The sequence below is a fragment of the Crinia signifera genome, chromosome 1, assembly GCF_055691185.1.
Source record: "Crinia signifera chromosome 1, ASM5569118v1, whole genome shotgun sequence".
NCBI classification, from domain to species: Eukaryota; Metazoa; Chordata; class Amphibia; order Anura; family Myobatrachidae; genus Crinia; species Crinia signifera.
Genome location: NC_139217.1, coordinates 351,309,126 through 351,328,425, shown reverse-complemented (window position 1 = coordinate 351,328,425; position 19,300 = coordinate 351,309,126). Strand labels below are relative to the sequence as shown.

The 19,300-nt window shown below is 43.2% G+C and overlaps 1 protein-coding gene and 1 long non-coding RNA gene across 2 annotated transcripts; one reads left to right on the top strand and one right to left on the bottom strand.

Annotated features, from left to right (window-relative positions):
- Positions 1–57: 57 nt before the first annotated feature.
- Positions 58–8,027, bottom strand: MLEC (malectin). Its single transcript, XM_083147491.1, has 5 exons — positions 7,395–8,027; positions 6,049–6,227; positions 5,733–5,909; positions 3,785–3,842; positions 58–3,579 (listed from the first exon to the last, which is right to left on the bottom strand). Exons 1-5 carry the CDS (start codon positions 7,582–7,584, stop codon positions 3,353–3,355), a joined length of 831 nt encoding a protein of 276 aa, XP_083003617.1. The 5' UTR covers positions 7,585–8,027; the 3' UTR covers positions 58–3,352.
- LOC146008320 (uncharacterized) lies at positions 7,948–9,758 on the top strand. Its single transcript, XR_014444494.1, has 2 exons — positions 7,948–8,057; positions 9,473–9,758. It is a non-coding gene; the product is annotated as an uncharacterized LOC146008320 (long non-coding RNA).
- The last annotated feature ends 9,542 nt before the right edge of the window (positions 9,759–19,300 follow it).

Sequence of the window (19,300 nt, the reverse complement as noted above, 5' to 3'; positions counted from 1 at the left end):
TCTGATTCACTGTAATGACATCTTCCCCTTAGGGACAAACAGCAAGAACAAAAAGAGTACAATATAAACATTATCTTTTATTTGTTTATAAACTGGCAGCAATGTCATATTTCCAGGACAATTACAGATTTATAACTGAGAAAAAAAATAAAATGAAGAGCAGAGATAAAGCCTAGCCTCTGCAACATCTCCTCCAGGCTGAGGAGCACAAGGTAACACGCAATATTAAGACACTCACGTTTATGATACATAAAGTGACCATGAAGCAGGCAATGAAGATCAGAAATGTACAGTTAAATCAATACAAATCTTCAGATATAAAAAAAAAAAAAAAAAATACACATTTGGAGAGTGAGAGTGAAGGTGAACATTTTTCTGCTAGCTTAACTGCATGTTTTCACAACACTGCAATATTGGGCTAGATGGTTCATTTAGTGTGTGGTACCAAGAATGAATGCACCACCGACAGGCTAAGGAGTGTTTTGCGGGAAGATTATTAGTGTGATTTTCCAACCACACTACCAGCTGCGAAGAACAGATCTCATCTAACTTGGGTCGCCATTTCTTAACGGATGAGCAGGACTGGCCTGTGTAAAATACATCACATCAGCAAAAAAAAAAAAAAAAAAAAAAAACACAGCAAATAAATGATTATTGATTGCAATAGAAAAGGTAATATAAAAAAAGGCAGCATTATATCCTCATCTCTGTAAACAAAAAGAAAACAATAAGACCAGAATCCATACCAAGTTTAATTTAGTCCCTTACAAATGCAAAAGTTCAATTCATTCAGCTCACGTCAGTCTCCCATATATCATGAAGAATGTTGTTAGGTCAGACGTTGTGGGTTACAATCTGCTAAAATAAGTACCTGCCAAACCTGTAAGTTTAGTATTTTTCAGGCTCTGACAACAGCACACCGTACTAACCATTAAATTCAAGTTAGCAAAATAGAACAGTAGCAACCGTTTTAATCCCTTCATAAACTAGGGGGGGGAGAGGAGGAGGAGAATAAAAAGGGAGAAAGAACATGCCACTGCTCTTTATACAGCATAAAAGTACTATTTAAAAAAAGTAAAGCGCACAGCAGGCAAACAAAACTTCCTGTATTGACAGGGAAAAAAAGCCAAAAACACACATCACTCTAATATACGAATTTCAAGCTCTACAGGTTAAGTCTCTCATGTTAGAAATATTTTTAGCTCTAGTGAGACAGTGACACGTTTCCTTTCTGATGGCTTAATGTTCATAAACTTTGTTTCATGCACAAAACTATTAAAAAGATCTAAAAAATAACCTTCAGGCTAGGTGTATAACACAAGTGCTGCGTTTAGACTTGGGTCCCATCCCCAAGATCTCATTATGGTATGCAAATATAAAAAAATAAGCCAATAGAAAATTCTGGTTGGATGTGGATCAACGAGTCGAATATTCGAACACCAAAAAGTCAAAATGTACCAGGTCGACACAAGTTTATCCTTTTTTGTGTGTCAATGTTGACACCGGAAAATGTGGACCCCCAAATAGTGTAGCGCTCATCGGACCTGGTGCCTTGCTACACTCGGCACACTCTACCATTGGAGTTCACATGGATCATAAAAAAAAAAAAAAAATTTAACTGATGTCCAATGTCAACATTTTGACCGTCGAATTATCATCCAGATTCCATTCTGGTCACAAGCATTTCAAATATGTGAAAAGCAACTTGTATTATATTGCTGGAGCCAGGAGACTCTTCCAGAACAGGAAATCATTTTTTAAATTTTCCGTAACAATGCAAGAAAAAAAGTCTTCTGCGACATATCTTTGTGATCACAACCAGGCGCACTCAAGATTAAATAACAGGTAGTAAATCTTATCTGCAAAATGGTTCTCATTTCTGGTGCAAATAGATGCCTACCATGAGAGTGTATTCACACAATTTAAGCACATGGAATAAAAAATAAATTAAAAAAACTTAAAAAATAAAGACACTAGGGATCGGACAATCTGACAGCGAGTCATTAGCACCAGAGAAGATAAATTCTATACTGAATGTAGGTGTTCCTTCACTGCACTGTCAATTTTGCATTGCTCAGCAAACATAAGATGTATAACAATCAATGTATCTAGTTTCACACCAATCAGGATCCTTACCATAAAAAAAAAAAAAAAAAAACTAATTAAATGGAGAAAGAAGAAAAAAACAAGTGTTTTAATCTCAGCATCACACAAATCAAAGTGCACAGAACCATATGCTACCTCTGAACAGAAAGGCAAAGTAAAAAGGCACTGAAATAAAAATCATCAAAAATAAGACCTCTGCTATGGAAATGCCAGTCACAAGCAGAAGATTGGCAGTTCATCAACAGCTATAAAACAGACGCAATCTGAAAACACTGGAGAAAAAAAAAAAAAAGATAAATATATATGTAGAGCTGCCGGCAACGTGCAGTCCCCAAAGTGCAAGCCATTTCTTTCTCTTAAAACATTAGCATGGTGTTTAAAGGAAAGTGAGTACCGTAGAAGACATCAACATAGCCAGCAATGGCACCGAGATAGGTAGAGGCTGATGTGTGAAGGGTGGACCATTGGGGGGGGGGAGAGACAAGTGTATGTTAATTACACTAGCAAGGCATTCTATGTAGAATAACTGGCTGTAATTTAATATACACTGCAATAATTTGTGGGGCACTTCATGGTATTTTAATTGTGGACAAATATGAACATAAGCCATTACCCAGATTTTTTTCCATTTTATGCATAACAGGATCACTCACAATCACTATCCTGGATGCTGTGAGGTCGATATCACAACAACATGTATATGGGGGGAAAAAAAGTAAACACTGCATCTCCTACTCCGGCACACACACTCACACAATCAATAGGCAGGAGTTAAGCAATGTTGCTGAATAATTTAGGTTGAAAGTTGAAGCTCAGTGACCAGCTAGAGAGAGAGAGAGAGAATGAGAGAGAGAGAGAGATGGAGAAAAAAAAAAAAGGCTGAGTATGCAGATTCCGTACCCTGGAAGAATTCCATGCAAGACTCTAGGCTTTAACGCATGAACACATAGTTCAAAGGGCTCCTCAAGATCAGTGAGCATTCAATCAGCAGCATTTCTATTTTCTTTCATTTTGTGTAATAGATGTTTGAAATCTATTCAGGATCACATGCCTGGAAGTTTTGGCATCCAAATAGCTGCAGCTTCGTTCCATTTAAAGTCAGGCAATGATCTGCTGATTGTATTGGGCCACCTAGCCCTTCTACCGTAAAAGTGAGTTGTTTTTTTTGCCTGCTCATTTCTGAAAAATTATTGTGGGGGGGGAGGGGGTAGAAAAAAAAAAAAAAGACAGATTGGCATTGGGATTCCTATAGCCGACACAGGCAGAAGAGTGTGGGGATAAACACTCCAAAGGCCACAAGGATTGGAAACATGAGGCTGCTGTTGTCTGAGGCATATGGGTTTGGAGTACGAGGACCAGACTGCACACGGTTCTTGTTGCTCTGCTTCTTTGTACTAGGGCCTTCCTCCTCTTCATCTTCTTCTTCCTCTTCCTTCTTTTCTAAGCCAGGGTGAGGCTGTAGTTTTGGAACCTCTGAAGAAAAAAAAGATGCATTTTATTTTAGAAGTAAATAAATGCTAAAGATTACAGCTGCAGTCTTCTTTGGAAACCAGTTGTTAATATGACCCATTTTTTATTTTTTAAGCAGTTTTTTTTTTTTTTTTTTTTAAACGAGTGCTGGGCATGCCCCCAGTGACCAAAACACTATAGACCGTCTATAGCAATGCTTATAACTCACCATCGATTGTTCCTTTCATAAGAAAAAGTGCACAGACTTTGGGGTTATCATAATATCCCTGGAAAAAGATTAAAAAAACAAAAAGTGAAGATAAACTATATGCATACCTGTAGTTACATTATATGCTATGGGCATATTCAATTAATGGCACATCATTGCGCCTTTACCTCATATTCCCATTTGGGTGCATAGTAAACAAAGTGATGTTGTGGAAGCAATTAACAGTGATGTACGCAGCTGCCACAAATTAAGAATAACTCAGGTTGGTGGTCCATGTCCAAATAAAATACATTTATGGTCAATGTGATAGGCAGTTGGGGTAATGTTAACACTGAGGCCATGGGTTCAATTCCCACCACTGTGTGGTGTTTGTTTCCTCCCCCTGGCATTTTAATTGGCTTCTACAAAAAAAACAACTACACTAACCCTAGTGTGTGCATGTAAATGTAGCAGGGACTATAGTTTGAAGTAGCCACTGGAGCAAGGACGGATGTGAATAGGAAAATATTCTCAGTAAGACGCTGCAAAATAGGTGTGCGCTATAACTTATAGGCAAAACCAGTGCTAGTGGCTACCAATCATAAAACATGTGGATAAACAGAAACATCACATAATAGGAAAGGCCCGCTAGGTCCACTATGCAGGGCTTGGCTCGACAGGTCTACACAAGCATTAGGTCGACAATGGGAAGGTCAAGAGTTCGACATGTAGAAAGAAAGGAGGGAAATTTAGCGCAAACCTGCACCACTTAATACCAGTGGAATCATTTACTGGCACTTTCTAGATTGAATAAAATTATACTTATTGTTGATTAAAGTCTTTAATGAACAATAAATATTATTTTATTCAATCTAGAAAGTGTCAGTAAATGATTCCACTGGTATTAAGTGGTGAAGGTTTGTACTGAGTTTCCCTCCTTTCTTTCTACATTGCAAGTATTATGTAGTACACCCTAGGGAAGCCCTGCAGCATTCTTCTAAACCACTAATTCAGCGCAGTTTAAACCCATACTATCGAGAGTTCAACATGACCTTTTCAATTTTTTTTCAAGAAGACAGGCGGCATTTCATACCCTACTATCCACTAGGGCGTGGAGGGAGAATAGAATAGTGAACTGAGCGCAATGAGGCACCATGCCTGAAGCATGGTGAGCACAGTGGAACATTGAAAGGGTGTCCATGCCGACTTATGTCAAAATTCAGGGGTGGGGAGACATAAATAAACCTTTTGATTGTCCACCTTCCCATTGTCGACCTTCTGACCTTAGTCAATCTTCATAGTGTGGACAGGGGCGGGTATGTCATTAGCAATACAGGGGACATGCATCAATAGATCATCAATATGTAGGATAATATCATTAACGATAGTCTAGTGCAGGAGAAGCCAACCCCACTGCACGAGAGCTACCAACAGTGTTAACATTTTCCAGATTTCCTCACAGGATCACAAGTGCAGTAATTAGCTTCACCTGAGGATCTTTTAAAATGTGTCAGTGAGTAATGAGTGCACCTGTGCAACAGGTAGTCTAGAAAATGTGAACTGTTGCTAGCTCTCAATAATAGGCGTTGACTACCCCTGTTCTAGTGTGTATGCACTTAATGCTGGGTACAAACTATATGATCGAACAATATAGGGCATACACATTAAATTATATAATTAACAATATCATTCAGAGACATCACCTAGTGCTCTGCTGAAATCCATGCAGTCCTTGACAATATAGGCAGATTTGATCAATGGGAGAGCACATCATTAACTAGTGTATATGAACAATAATATTACCTTTATCATGCATATTCTTTAAAAACATCTTATAGTGTGTACACACACACACACCTTTAAAATATTTTTATTTTATTTATAATATGAAAAAAAAAAAAACATGTACTGGGACTACATTAATGACCGTTATAGCACTCATCAAGTCTCCAAGAATGTCAAGTATTACCTTTACAAATTCCACATTGAGTTTCCCAGTGAAGGTAGACACTTCCCCTTGCACACTAAGTTTGCCTTTCCTGATGACAATGGGAATGATCTCATCATGAGCTGTACTGTGTCCCACACGGTCAAATATATCCAGGTCTTTTACCACAGTATGACCATTCACACGTACATCAAACACCTGCGGACAGCAGAATAATAAATATGAGCCATCTGTTAGAGTTGCTCACCTGCACTGGTAACATGCCATATGTTACACTCTCATGAAATACAAACTATCAAAGTGCGAGATTAGGAGGAGACAGAAATAGGACACGTACCTTCTGCTGGGATTGTGCAAAATAGACCTCCGCAAACTTCAGCACTAGAACATATTCTCCTTCCTCCCTTATTGGGATTTCATACCCAAAGCTGTCCTCATTATAACGCTCTGTTTGGTACAAAATCTGATCCTCTGGGTTGGAACGCAAAATGGGCAGCTTTAACCCATAGTCTGAAGCTGAGCATAGAAGGTGGAAGAAAGCATGTGCAATTTTATCAGCCACACACAGGAAATAAACATAATGCTACTTCAAGTTAATGGCAATACACATTTTAAATAAAGTTACAGATTATATGCTATGAACATGAAATCAGACACTGCAGGCCACAAACTACAATGCAGACCTACCCACCATATATTGGTCACCTGGAAGCCATTCACAAGTGCTGCACAGCTGGAGTCACACAGGCTGTGCAGCATGCCCCTGGCACAATCTCTCATTGGAAATGCTCAGTAACAAACTCCATACATTTAGGTGAACAGATTTTAAATGACACTAGTAAGCGGTGGAAAGGACAGTAAGCCCTTTTCCCCAGGGACACATTTTCTGGGGTATGGGTAAAATCCGGAATCGGATAAGACACCGGAATACCGGACTGGACATCAAACTCTGCATTCCGGAGCTTGTAGTATCCGGTCCGGGGGTGTCCTGTCCGGGGGTGCTCCATCTGATGAGGCTGCTCTCGCACCTGTCACCTAGGAGAGGAGAGGGGGGAGAATACAGCCTCACCGCATGGTCCGGGGGTGTAATAAAAACTGGAACGTTCCAGACCACACGGGGAGGCTGTAATCTCCCCTTCCCCATGTCCCTGGTGTGAGCAATCACAGGCATCCCCCCGGAGAAGACACCCCCCGCATGGGATACCCCTCGGACCAGACACTATAAGCTCCGGAATGCAGAGTTTGATGTCTGGTCCGGCGTTCCGGTGTCTTATCCGGGTCCGGTTTTTACTTAGTCCCCATTTTCTGCCCCCAGACAGCAGTTCTGATAACTACACCGCTATTTGTCGAGGAGTCCACTCCTTCCCAGGGGTTAAATTGAGGGGGAATGGGGAGGAACTGAGCACATCTATTGGGGAGGTGGAACATTTAACCTCCACATTGGCCCTGCACAGTAATCCTCACAGAAAAGCATTATAGTTTGCAGGGGGATGCTAAAAACCCTACCACTGGCCCTGTCTCTACCTAATGGGGGGAGGGGGGAGTAAATAGGTGGCATAGAGAAAGGAGTTCCCCCACCTCTGCATGACCACTTTAAGCCCTGCTCCTTCTCCATGCCATATGCTTCAAGCACCCATGACTACACCTGCTACCATGCCCGCTGTGGGCTACCCATGCACTCACCTCTGCCAAGCCTGCCCTCCAGCGGGTCCTTCCGGTAGCGGATACCGTGCACGTCTACGTGGTCCTCGCCTCCTGAATTAACAGCCCAAATCACCTTGTCAGTCAGACCAGCTCCTTGCGCCGCAAGGGGGACGAGTACAGCTAGCAAGAGGGCAGCCAGTGGGCCCCACAACGACACAGCACCGGGCATGACTCCTGGCGACGGCCTACACCGGGCAGTGGAGTGTTGGTTGTCTTGGATACAGACAGCCCGGCTTGTGTTCTCTCACAGCGGCTTCCCCTCACCGAGCCCAGGCGGCTGACCCGCACTCCAAAGCCACCGCCAGCCCGCACATTTCATTCACTCTGTCCAAAGAGTCACCCAAACCTCTAGCCTGTTCCGCTGAACCAATCCCAGTGCCTCCCGGACAGCCCGGTCCATTCCAGCCACTTAATTGGCTGAGTCAGCGACACAGGTCAGAGGTGTAAATGACAGATAGGTAAATAAACCAATCCCCGTTAAGAACTGGGCACACGGGGCGGGGACCAAAGTAAGGAGTTTGCTTGACGCGAAGAAACCGGTTGGTTCGGTTGCGCGTGGCGGAAGTGAGTCGCGCTTCCGGGTAGAGCTGCTGTGGCGAAAGACCTGCAGCAGCCTGCGGTATCAGAACGCAGAATAAAGCGGTAATAACTCCGGCAAGTCTCCCAGAATCCACCGCAGCTTAAAACGACACGAATACCTAGTCAGGTTAGCGTAGTTGCTTCAGCCAATCAGTGAGCTCCAGCGCAGCTTCTCGCCAGGCATTGTGGGCCAGCCTCCTGTACAGAGCGCTGGTAGCCATGGCAACGGCCCTGAGCGTGTGTTTATACACGTGTACCGTGGTGTGTCTATCCCGCAGCACCGGTGGCTGCGGAATAGCCACAGGTACAAATTGCATGCCTTCCAGCCCAGATTTAAAGAGGACTGCCGAGGTTTGCGGGGGCTAGACTGCCAGACAGCACCTTGTGTTGTGAGAATATTTCCCATTCCTTGGGGGAGGGGGTTTCCCTGCACCTTTGGAGCTTACCTATACATTTCTTGCCACATATACATACCCTCCAACATGACCCATCCCATTAGGTACAAAATGCTCTGTTCCTGGACTTCCCTGCCAGTGACAGTTACAGATGTGAGCCTACAGCACAGTCCAATATTCAAAGAGGGGGGGTCACATCAACTCTCAGTGATGTTTGGGATGGCAGCTGGTGTGGCTCCCCTTTTTGAATATTGGACTGTGCTGCAGCCCCACCTCTGCAACTGCCACTGGCAGGGAAGTCCAGGAACAGAGCATTTTGTACCTAATGGAATGGGTCATGTTGGAGGGTATGCATATACACACACACTATGGTCTATTTTAGTAAGCAGCTTTTTTATTTGATTGAAACGTGCGCAAACCGAAGAACACACAAGCTCTGCACACATTTTCCTGGTCAAGAATGACAGTGATGTGAGGTAGCTGGCTAGCCACTGTGCAATATACAATCCCAATAAAGTACAATAGGCTTCATATGTGCATGGTAATATTCAACTACTACACGATTTAGCGGTTATGGTATAAAACATAGACTGACTCATGATGGAAAGTCCTATGGTCGACCACTAATGGTGGACAGTCAAAAGGTTGACATGGGAAAAGGTCAACATGCATTTTTAATGTTTTTTGGGGTGTGTATGTTGACATAGGTCGACATGGACACTGTCTAAGTGTCCCGCAACCCCTCGCATGGCTCCCTGTGCTTGCCATGCTTCGGGCTCGGCACACTATTTTATTCTCCCTCCATGTTCTAGTGGATGGTAGGGCATGAAATACCGCCTGTCGGCACATGTCGGCTGAAAATTTTGTAAACAAATGCATGTCGACATTTTTCATGCCAATCTTTTGACCATTTTGACCTTTAGACCCTGTCGACCTATTGTGTGTCGACCTTTAAACACTGTCGACCTTTTGGCTGTTGACCATATGACTGTCTATCATGAGTCAGTCTATGATCAGTCCGGATACCCAATTTAGCAATGTCTGTTCTGTGCTTTCTTGTGACCGTTTTGTGTATTGGTACAGATTGTTTGCCTTACAACTGCCCTGATTTCGGGAGGACTGCCAAGACTTGCCAGACAGCACCTTTATCCTAATTGCTGGAAAGTTGGGATATATGTTCCTGCTCAGCTGCAACTGGAGTGTACAGCAATGCTAAGTTGGAGAGGAGGCGGGAGGCAGCTAAATGCTTCATAAACACTAGATTTGTCCTGATGACTATGTTCTAGTACCAAGTGCATCTCAGGGAGTTCTGAAAATGTTCATATAACAGATTGTGGAAAATTCTTTTGAATAAAACTTGTAGAATTGTTTTGCTAGCTCCTTTGTCCCCTGCATCGGTAGTTAACAGGTCTGAGTCAAACTGCCTTCAGAGTGTATGGCAAGAATGTTTTGCGTGGGTAGTCCAGATTGGCACATGGCCATGCCCCCTTCTTTTATAGACTTGCAAATTTGGGTGCTGTGTTGTTTGTATAGGTATGTTTTATTATTTCTTAATCTATAGCTAGTATTAAATATCAGGGCTAGATCAATCCAATCAGGTTGCAAGGTCAATTGTATGAAAAAGTGGTGATTCTATCTATCTCAGTATACATCTGATTTATGTCCAACATCAAGCCCATAATCAATAGTAGAGAGAAAGACAGCTTTCTTATGATGACTATTGCCACATTCACCTGATTTCTGTCATATGTATCCTGGCAAACCCACATTAATAGGAGGTACCAATGGATATGATGAAACAAGTGTATTTATTATAACCAAACAGGACCATAGTGAAATTTACAGCATAGTATTACATGTAATGGATATGATCCCAATGGCTTGAGGCCAGGCAAGATATAGATTCAGGAGATAATGATAACACAAAAATAATAGGTTCAGAATATTCCAGGATACGCGACACTGAAGCTAAGCTTGATACACATAAGACGATATATATATATATATATATGTAAACCCAGCGAGGTCATGTGTGACGGGACCCAGCAGGGGGGCTGGAATCGGCAAGTGCATACAGCACATTGTATTCCGCACCATGGCTCTCACTAACTATGTCCTCAGTTGGCCTTGTATGCATTGGCGGCGGCAAAATGTGTACACACTAGACGATATGCATAAAAATGTGATTACAATATGTCGTTATCATGCATATCGTTTTAAAAATCATCTTCTATGCACACCTTCAGGGTACAAGAGACTAGGCAATAATATAAAGTTCAAGAGAAAGTTTAAGAATGTAAGTAAACACTGCTAGAAGATCACTGAGTGGTGATACAAAGTCCAGAGGGCAAATGCTCAATGCAGAGATCATAGTCAATAAGACTTCAATAACTGCTTCCTGCAAATAAATAACAGAATAGGTGTAGGTTTTCCTGGAGTGTTTTTTCTTGATGCAAAGGGTCCATGGGCCTAATTCAGACCTGAACACGCAGCTGCTAATTTGCAATTTGAGTGAAATCCTTATGAATCAAGGTGTGTGAATAGATGTGTATGGCTTGTAAAGACTTTGCAGCCATGCGAATATTACCATTCATAAGCCACTCAGCATCAAATGATTTCCCCACTGATCGTAGGCTTGTACTTACTTGGCGGCAGCAATGATATCAGCCAGATTGAGGTTGGAGCTAAAAATCACACACCCTCCTCTAAAACATTTGTCCATGCCTATGTTTTTTTTAGGAACGCCTACATTTTTTTAGGCACCCATAACTAAACGTTCGGTTACCACCCCCAAATACCAGCTTCCTGTTAACCACGCAAAGAAAAAATAGCAGGATTTTATTACTGGACGTGTCACAAATGTGCATTTCAACACAAACGTATGCACAGTCTATCTGTAATAGACGCTGTGAGAAATAGCACACCAGCAATCAGGTCTGAATCAGGCCCATGAGACACAAAACAAGGCAAGGTGCAATAAAGCAGCTCTGTAGTTAATGAATTAAGTTCTTTCCTGCCATTGTCACATGAGATGCATGATGCAATCATTAGGTCGACAGTCAAAAGATCGACCACTATTGGTCGACACATCAAAAAGGACGGAATGCATTAGGTCGATAGGGTTAAAAGGTTGACATGAAAAAGGTCGGCATGAGTTTTTCATGATTTTTTTTTTTTAAACTAACTTTACTTTACCATCCCAGTGGCCATAGGTGAAGAATAAATCGAGCAAGGCTATGCAGTACACTTATACAGTGTCAATGTCAACCTATGTCGACATAGACAACAAAAATAAGGGGAAATCTCAAGTCGACCTTTTGTTTGTGTCAACTTTTTTTTTTACCACGTCGACCTAATGCATGTCAACCTAACAACCCATACCCAGAAATTCGACCATGCTAAGCTGGATTTCTCCAGAGCTCACAGATCTGAGACAGGAAGATCTCAGACTGTGCAGGAAGAAGCGGGCGGGCAGCTGACATCTGCTGTTTCTGTTTCTGTGTTTGTATCACTTTTGTGTGCTACCTGAGGAGCTGGAGAGCTATAGCTAAGATTATCCAGCATCACGGATAATCCTGCAGTGAAACTCTGCACTAATGAGATGATCCTATTAGAGTTGTCTGTAAATGAGATCAGCTCTTACTAATTGCAACTGATCACAGTGATACCAGATTTGCCCATTTGTGATGTTTGATGGTGTGTCCATTTTACGTTGTTCTCTTTATGAGCTATGGATTCTCGTAACATTAGGTTTCGTATTAAAATTTTCCATCTTGCTAGAAGTTGGGAGTTTTTTTTAAATGAGATGTAAATGATCTGTGATGAGTGGATTATTTATTATGTTGTGTAGTTTCTTTTTAGTAATTTATATAAATTTGCACCATATATTTTACATGTTTGGACTGCGTTTCCTATTTATTGAGGTATTTTCTGATCTCTACATTTAGCTGTGCTTGTCATATTCAGAAGTAAACATTTCTGAAGCACTTCCAGTACAAAAAAAATTAATAAATGTTGAAGTATACTCAGTAGAGTATATATATTTTACGGATGGTACAATGGTTAGCATTACTGCCTCACAGCACTGAGGTCATGGGTTCTATTTCCACCATGGCCCTAACTGTGTGGAGTTTGTATATTCTCCCCGTGCTTGCGTGGGTTTCCTCTGGGTACTCCGGTTTCCTCCCACAATCCAAAAATATACTGGTAGGCTAATTAGCTCCCAACAAAATTAACCCTAGAATGTCTGTGTGCGCGTGTACATGCGGTAGGGAATGTCGATTGTAAACTCCACTGGGGCAGGGACTGATGTGAATGTTCAAATATCCTCTGTAAAGCGCTATATAAGAAACTGTTAATAAATAAATAATATGTGAGCTTAGCAGAGTCTGTACAATGTAAATGCTACCTTTCATATTGCATACCTCCCAACATAGAAACATAGAAGTTGACGGCAGATAAGAACCACTTGGCCCATCTAGTCTGCCCCTTTTTTTTAAACATGTTACCTCTCCAGGAGGGACACACTGCTCTGCTCCTGCACTTTCCTCTTAATGTATGATTACCGTCAATTGTGTTGAACAGGTTAATTGACATACCTCCCAACATGACCCTCTTCAGGAGGGACACAATGCTCTGTTTCTGGACTTCCCTGGTAATGTGTGATTGCCATCACCTGTTTTAAACAGGTAAATGGGTAAGAAAGGTGTTTCCACACAGGTAGCAATCATACATTAAGAGGGAAGTCCAGAAACAGAACAATGTGTCCCTCCTGGAGAGGATCATGTTGGGAGGTATGTAATTGATAAGAAAGGTGCTTCAACACAGGTGAGGGCAATCATAAATTAAGAGGGAAGTGCAGGAGCAGAGCAATGTGTCCCTCCTGGAGAGGGTCATGTTGGGGGGTATGTGAGAGCCCCAGAAATACTGCATACAGGTGAAGTGTATTAGTCCTGATTGGTCTGTGCAAACTTTTACCCGAACAATAGTTCCATCCGATCCTGGTCAGGTGAAATGTTTTTTTTAACCTTTGAGTGCCAAGTGAATTTGTCAAAAGCAGTATAAAATTTGTCAAGCAAATCTTTGTATTCATCGTAATAGCTTGAAATGTTTACCTTATATAGCAAATATAATCTTTTTTACACATTTTTTATTTGAATTTATATAACACACGTGAGCGACGCTGGCATTTGTAGCAGATATTTTGAACATGATTACAAATCTGTAGACCTGATCAGCAACCAGCCGACCAATGTTTTATTGCAGTTTTACCTAACCTCAGTCCTCAAGTATCCCTAACTGTTCACGTTTTCCAGGTCTCCACACAGAATCGCAAGTGAAATAATTCGCTCCACCTCTGGATCTTTTAAAATGCTTTAGTGCATAGACTAGAGATGGCGACCATTGTCTGGTTCCAGCAGCTCAGCACACCATATGCAGCAGCTGTCAGCAAGGTGCGTGTCAGCACCAGTGGCTCTGACAGAATGCAGAGGGTTTTAACAGCTGCTGCAGCTGTGTAGGAGATTCTGGGCATGTCTGGTTCCTAAAGCTGTGTACACATGGGGGCAATATATTGCTCAGCAATATATTTCTAGCAATATATTGCTCAGTGTCTCCTTTTCATCAGCGACCAGAGATGGTCGCTGATGAAAGGGAACCTTTGCCGGGGGAGCCACAGAGGGAATCAGCTGGTCGCAGGAGCAAGCTCCTGCGACCAGCGATCATAAGGGGGCTAAAAACGGGAGTGCGCATCCGGCAATTTATCGCCAGTGCACACTCCAATCGCTGGCAATATGATCGCACAGCGACCATATTGCCAGCGATAGATGTCCGTGTGTATGCACCTTTAGGAATCCCTGCAATAAGGTTTTGGTCCATTTGAAAATATTAGCTGTTTCCATGGCCAATCACAGCTCACCAAGTCATCACACAGTCCCATTGAGCAAACTTATATTACCCATCACGAGCAAGTGTCAGGGAATTTGTTGGCGGAGAAGGAGCAAACCAGATATCCTGAAGAAAAATGTATTGTAACAGCAGAGGCTGTGGTTGTCAATGGGAATATTCAAATCATCTAATGATTTTTGAATCACGGCGCCCTAGAGTATCAAAATATTTTCAAGGCACCCCTAGGCCAAATGCTTCTTATCGAGGAAGTTCAGAAAAAAATATATAAAATTAAGTGCATTGTGTTTATATGTCACAGTTATCTGGTGAGGGACATGATTTGCTTTTGTTTGTCCTCATATATTATGATTGGCACTGGTTTTGCCTGGTACATTGACTATAAATAATATGAATTGATCCTGGTCCACCAACCCAAGGCACCCCTGCAAGTGTCCTGAGGCACACAGTTTGGGAACTACTGGGCTAGACCTAAGATGGGTGTACGTTTGATACAATAAGATCTCCTTTTCCATATTGCAGTAGATAAGGGGAATGAAAGTAGTGCAGAATATTAGAGGGATTGTACAAAGTCAATGGGAAAGTTTGAGGTGGAACATGTAGGATGAGGGCTTGCATGTTGATATGTGTACACTATTGTGCTGTGGAACACAGGGTATAATAATACACACCAGTGGAATCCAGGTACAGCAGACGGCAAAACCAGTTTGATTTTGCAGTGTAAATGATTTCCGATTTGAAAAAAATTGAGATTTCTTATCAAATCTCTCACTTTCTGATTCTCCCACATTTCACGCTTAGGGCCTTAAGCCGTGTACACACGGCAGCGATATGGGCTGATATCGCTGGCAATATGGTCGCTGGTGACCATATTGCCAGTGATGGGAGTAATCGTCGGGTGCGCGCTCCCGTTTTCCGCCCCGTTATAATTGCTGGTCGCAGGAGCTTGCTTGATTCCCTCTGGGGCTCCCCCGGCAGAGGTTCCCTTTCATCAGCGACCATCTCTGGTCGCTGATGAAAAGGAGACACTGAGCAATATATTGCTGAGCAATATATTGCTAGCAATATATCTCCCCCGTGTGTACGCACCTTTATTCAGATCTGAGCTCAGTACAAATTTTTTGGAAAATGGGGCAAAACCATGTGCACTGCAGGTGGAGCAGATGTAACCTGTGCAGAGTTAAATTTGGGTGGATTGTGCTGAAACGAAATCTAAATAGCAGCGTAAAAATAAATCAGTATTTACCCTGCACAGGAAAAAAATAATTTACACAAATCTAACTCTCTCTGCACATTGTTTTGCCAATTTTCCCAAAAAATTTGTACTGCGATCAGATCTGAATTAAGGCCTTAGTGTTCAACTCTGATGATAAAAGATCTGCACATAGCCAGATGATGTACTGTGCATGTGCAGATCTTTTTATACAAGATTGCACGCAGAGCCCCCAAGCTGCAGCTTTTTGGGGCAGACCAGGGGTAGCAACAAGTTTTAGAGAAAAAGGGGTCATGTTCCCCTGTTTTCTGGACACCCTGAAGCTGGTGGCTGCATTCTTTTTTTGCAGGGTTACTCAGAAGACATGTTCACGCAGATGATAAGATGCTGCATCCTCAGACACCGCAGCGGACCCGAGAAGCTGTCAGGAGATGCCTAGTTACACAAGCTGGCTCCTTCAGCATAAGCATATTGATGCAGCAGCTGCTACTGAGTTGCGTATATATCTCTGAATCAGCCCTATTCTCCCAGACAGAGCTTACAGTAGCAATATAAATATTCATTGCACATTTCCAACGGGTGCTCAATTTCCATAAGTACATTTAGATGAATTAAGCCAGTGCCAAGAACATTATTATTAAAGCCACATGTGTTTTATAGATTTTGCTAGACATTTACATCTATTTTGAGTATACTGTGACCTGTAACATGGAACAAGTACAATCGTCAACTGCTTCCAGACCAGCTTCTTGCTTAATGTTTCCTGAGGGACAGTTAAGTTGGCCAAAAAACAAAATATAAAAATAAAACATTGATGCTCATTTTCATTCATCTGTGGATTGTGACATCAATGCGCGATTCTCATAGGGCCTAATTCAGACCTGATCACTGCTGAGTGGGGGGGGGGGCGGCTGCGGAGCCGGGGGAGAGGGGGAGCTCTCTCCGGAGGCAGGTAGAGAAGGGGGAGCGGTGCCGGTGGGCCTTTAAGAGCAGCTAGTAGTTGCTCCGTAGTTCCCCTGCGTGCGCCACTGAGACTTGCACAGGGCAGCTTTTCACTCTGTCTGGGCAGCGACTGATTGGGGGGCTCTGCAAATTGCCCATCAACAATCAGATCTGAATCATCCCCTGGGAGTTGATGTATTTTTACATGAGACTTTGAAAACAGTAACTCTTACATTGTTGCAGTGTTTGTTCTGTCTCTGTATTGGAAGATGAAAGCAGACTTGCATCAGCCCTCTCTCCTGCACACATTAATAGCACCTGTGACACCAATAATGACAGGTCAACGTTGTTTTCTTCAGGCTGGCACAATGGTTGGCACACATTCATCATTCACTTCTTTTCTGCCTGTTTGCAAGTAGACTTTTATGTTTTATGTATTCTCCGTTGCAAGATTGTTCTTGTGTTTGCTTTGCTGTTTGTATGAGCAGGACTTACCCTCTTAAGAGTTAAAAAAGTAATTTTTCAAAAGTCTTTATAATAATAATAATGATATTTATATAGCGCTTTTCTCCCAATAGGACTCAAAGTGCTTCACCATTGTCTTTACAGCTCGAAATACAAAACAAGCTTAACAGTGGATGTCAGTGAAATGCTTGAGTAAATAGGTACGTCTTTAGTCTATTTTTAAAGGATTCTACAGTGGGGGCTTCTCGCACTGTGCGAGGAAGAGAGTTCCACAGAGTTGGAGCAGCAAAGTTGAAAGCTTGACCCCCAGATGAATTCAGATAGATTCTGGGAACTGTTAGTCCTTCTTCATTGGATCGTAGTAATCATGTGGGACAGTAAGGAATCAGAAGCTGCTGCAGGTGCCTTTGGCCTTAAGGTGCGTACACACGGGGGGCGATTTAGGGCAAAATCGCGGGAAATATGGTCGCTGAGCGACCATATTGCCCGCAATGGGAGTGTGCACCGGCGATATATCGCCGGGTGCGCGCTCCCGTTTTTGCCCCTGTGGTGATCGCTGGTCGCAGGAACATGCTCCTGCGACCAGCTGATTTCCACTGCCGGGCTCCTCCCGGCAGTTTCTTTTACATCAGCGACCATCTCTGGTCGCTGATGTAAAGGAGAAACTGAGCAATATATTGTTCAGCCATATATTGCTCAGCCATATATGGCTGAGCAATATATCTCCCCCGTGTGTACACAGCATTAGTCACGTAGGAAAAGTGAGTAAGCCAATTTTAAAAACAAATCGCCATTTTACAGGTAGCCAGTGAAGGGAGTGTAGAATGGGAGTTATGTGGCAGGAGTGGGGCTGGTTAGTTAATAGTCTGGCGGCTGCATTTTGTACCAGCTGCAAGCCGTGCAATTCTTTTGCTGGAAGACCCAGGTTTATATAGTGTAGAGGTGTGATGTGTGTCCCTGGCTGAAAGGGTTACACCCACAGTGTGTTACTACAATTAACATTTTCTGTTAACTCAAATTGTTAGTATACATAACAAATGAGAATGTTCCAAACATATTAATATATTTTATGCATAAAGTTTTACTACATGTTGAGGAAATGTATGTAATAACTGGGAAAGGAAGGAGTCATAACTGGAAAGGGAGGAGTCAGGACTGGGAAGAGAGGAGTCAGGAGGACTGGAGGGGTCAAGAGCAGTGGCATAACTATAGCACCGCAGCCCCTACGGTCGCAGGGGGTGCTGTGCATGTGGGGGCGCCGGGGGGCTGCGGTGCTATAGTAATGCCCCCGCCCCTCATCCCCCGCAGGCTTACCTGTCTGCGGGTCCCGGCTACCCTCCTGGCTTCAATCAATTCTATGGAGACGGACCACGATAAAATGGCCGCCCCATAAAGCAGATAGTTCTCTGAAACTGTCTGCGGTATGGGGGCGGCCATTTTATCGTGGTCCGTCTGCATAGAATTAATTGAAGCCAGGAGGGGAGCCGGGACGCGCAGACAGGTAAGCCTGCGGCGATGGAGGGGGGGGGGGAGGCGCCCCCCCCCTATTAACGGCGGGGGGGGGGACGGGGACGCCCCAAACCTAGCTACGCCACTAGTCAAGAGTAAACAGTAAACTGCCCCCCTATAAGAAAAGTTTACATCCGCCCCTGCTGGTTACCACCCCCAAACACCAGCTTTCTGTCAGTCACCATGCAGAAGGCCAGCGATAAAAAAAAAAGAAGCAGGCTTGTATTGCAGGATGGCATCGCTCATGCGTACTACGGGCCGTATGCATGCTTAGTCTATCAATAATCGCCCAGCCTGCAAATTTGCAGGCTGGGCGAGCCCCGCGAGGGGACATGGATTACTTGACGTGTATTCCGTGTCCCCTCGCGGGGCTCGCCACGCTTCGGGCTCGGTGGCTCGCTGCGCTTGCCACACTTTATAAAATCGGTACTTGTTTAGTATCACGGCAGCAGTTACACTGTCAGCATAGCGTACCTGTCAGAATCAGCGTAGTGTTCCCGTGCCCAGCGTAGTCAGTCAGAAGTAGCGTGCAATGCGATTCTCGCCAGGCCATTGCACATGCGTAGCTAATAGTAACAGACTTGGGCCGTCAAGCAGCTCTGGAATTTCACTGTGTGACGACAAGGGGGGCATGGCCACTGCTGCGGCAGAAGTGATCATCTTGCTGTGCCAAGCATGGCTGTGCACATAACCCAGATAATTATAGTGGCGGCTGCTAGGAGAGGTATTACCAAAAAAACACCTTGTTATATTTTAGGGACTGTAAGCCTGCCCCATGCAGATATATTAGGTCAGTATGTTTTAAAGATAGACCTGCTTGATAAATAGGTCCCTTAGTTTTCTTTATTGGTAGACATATCCTCCTCTGTGTAAAATCA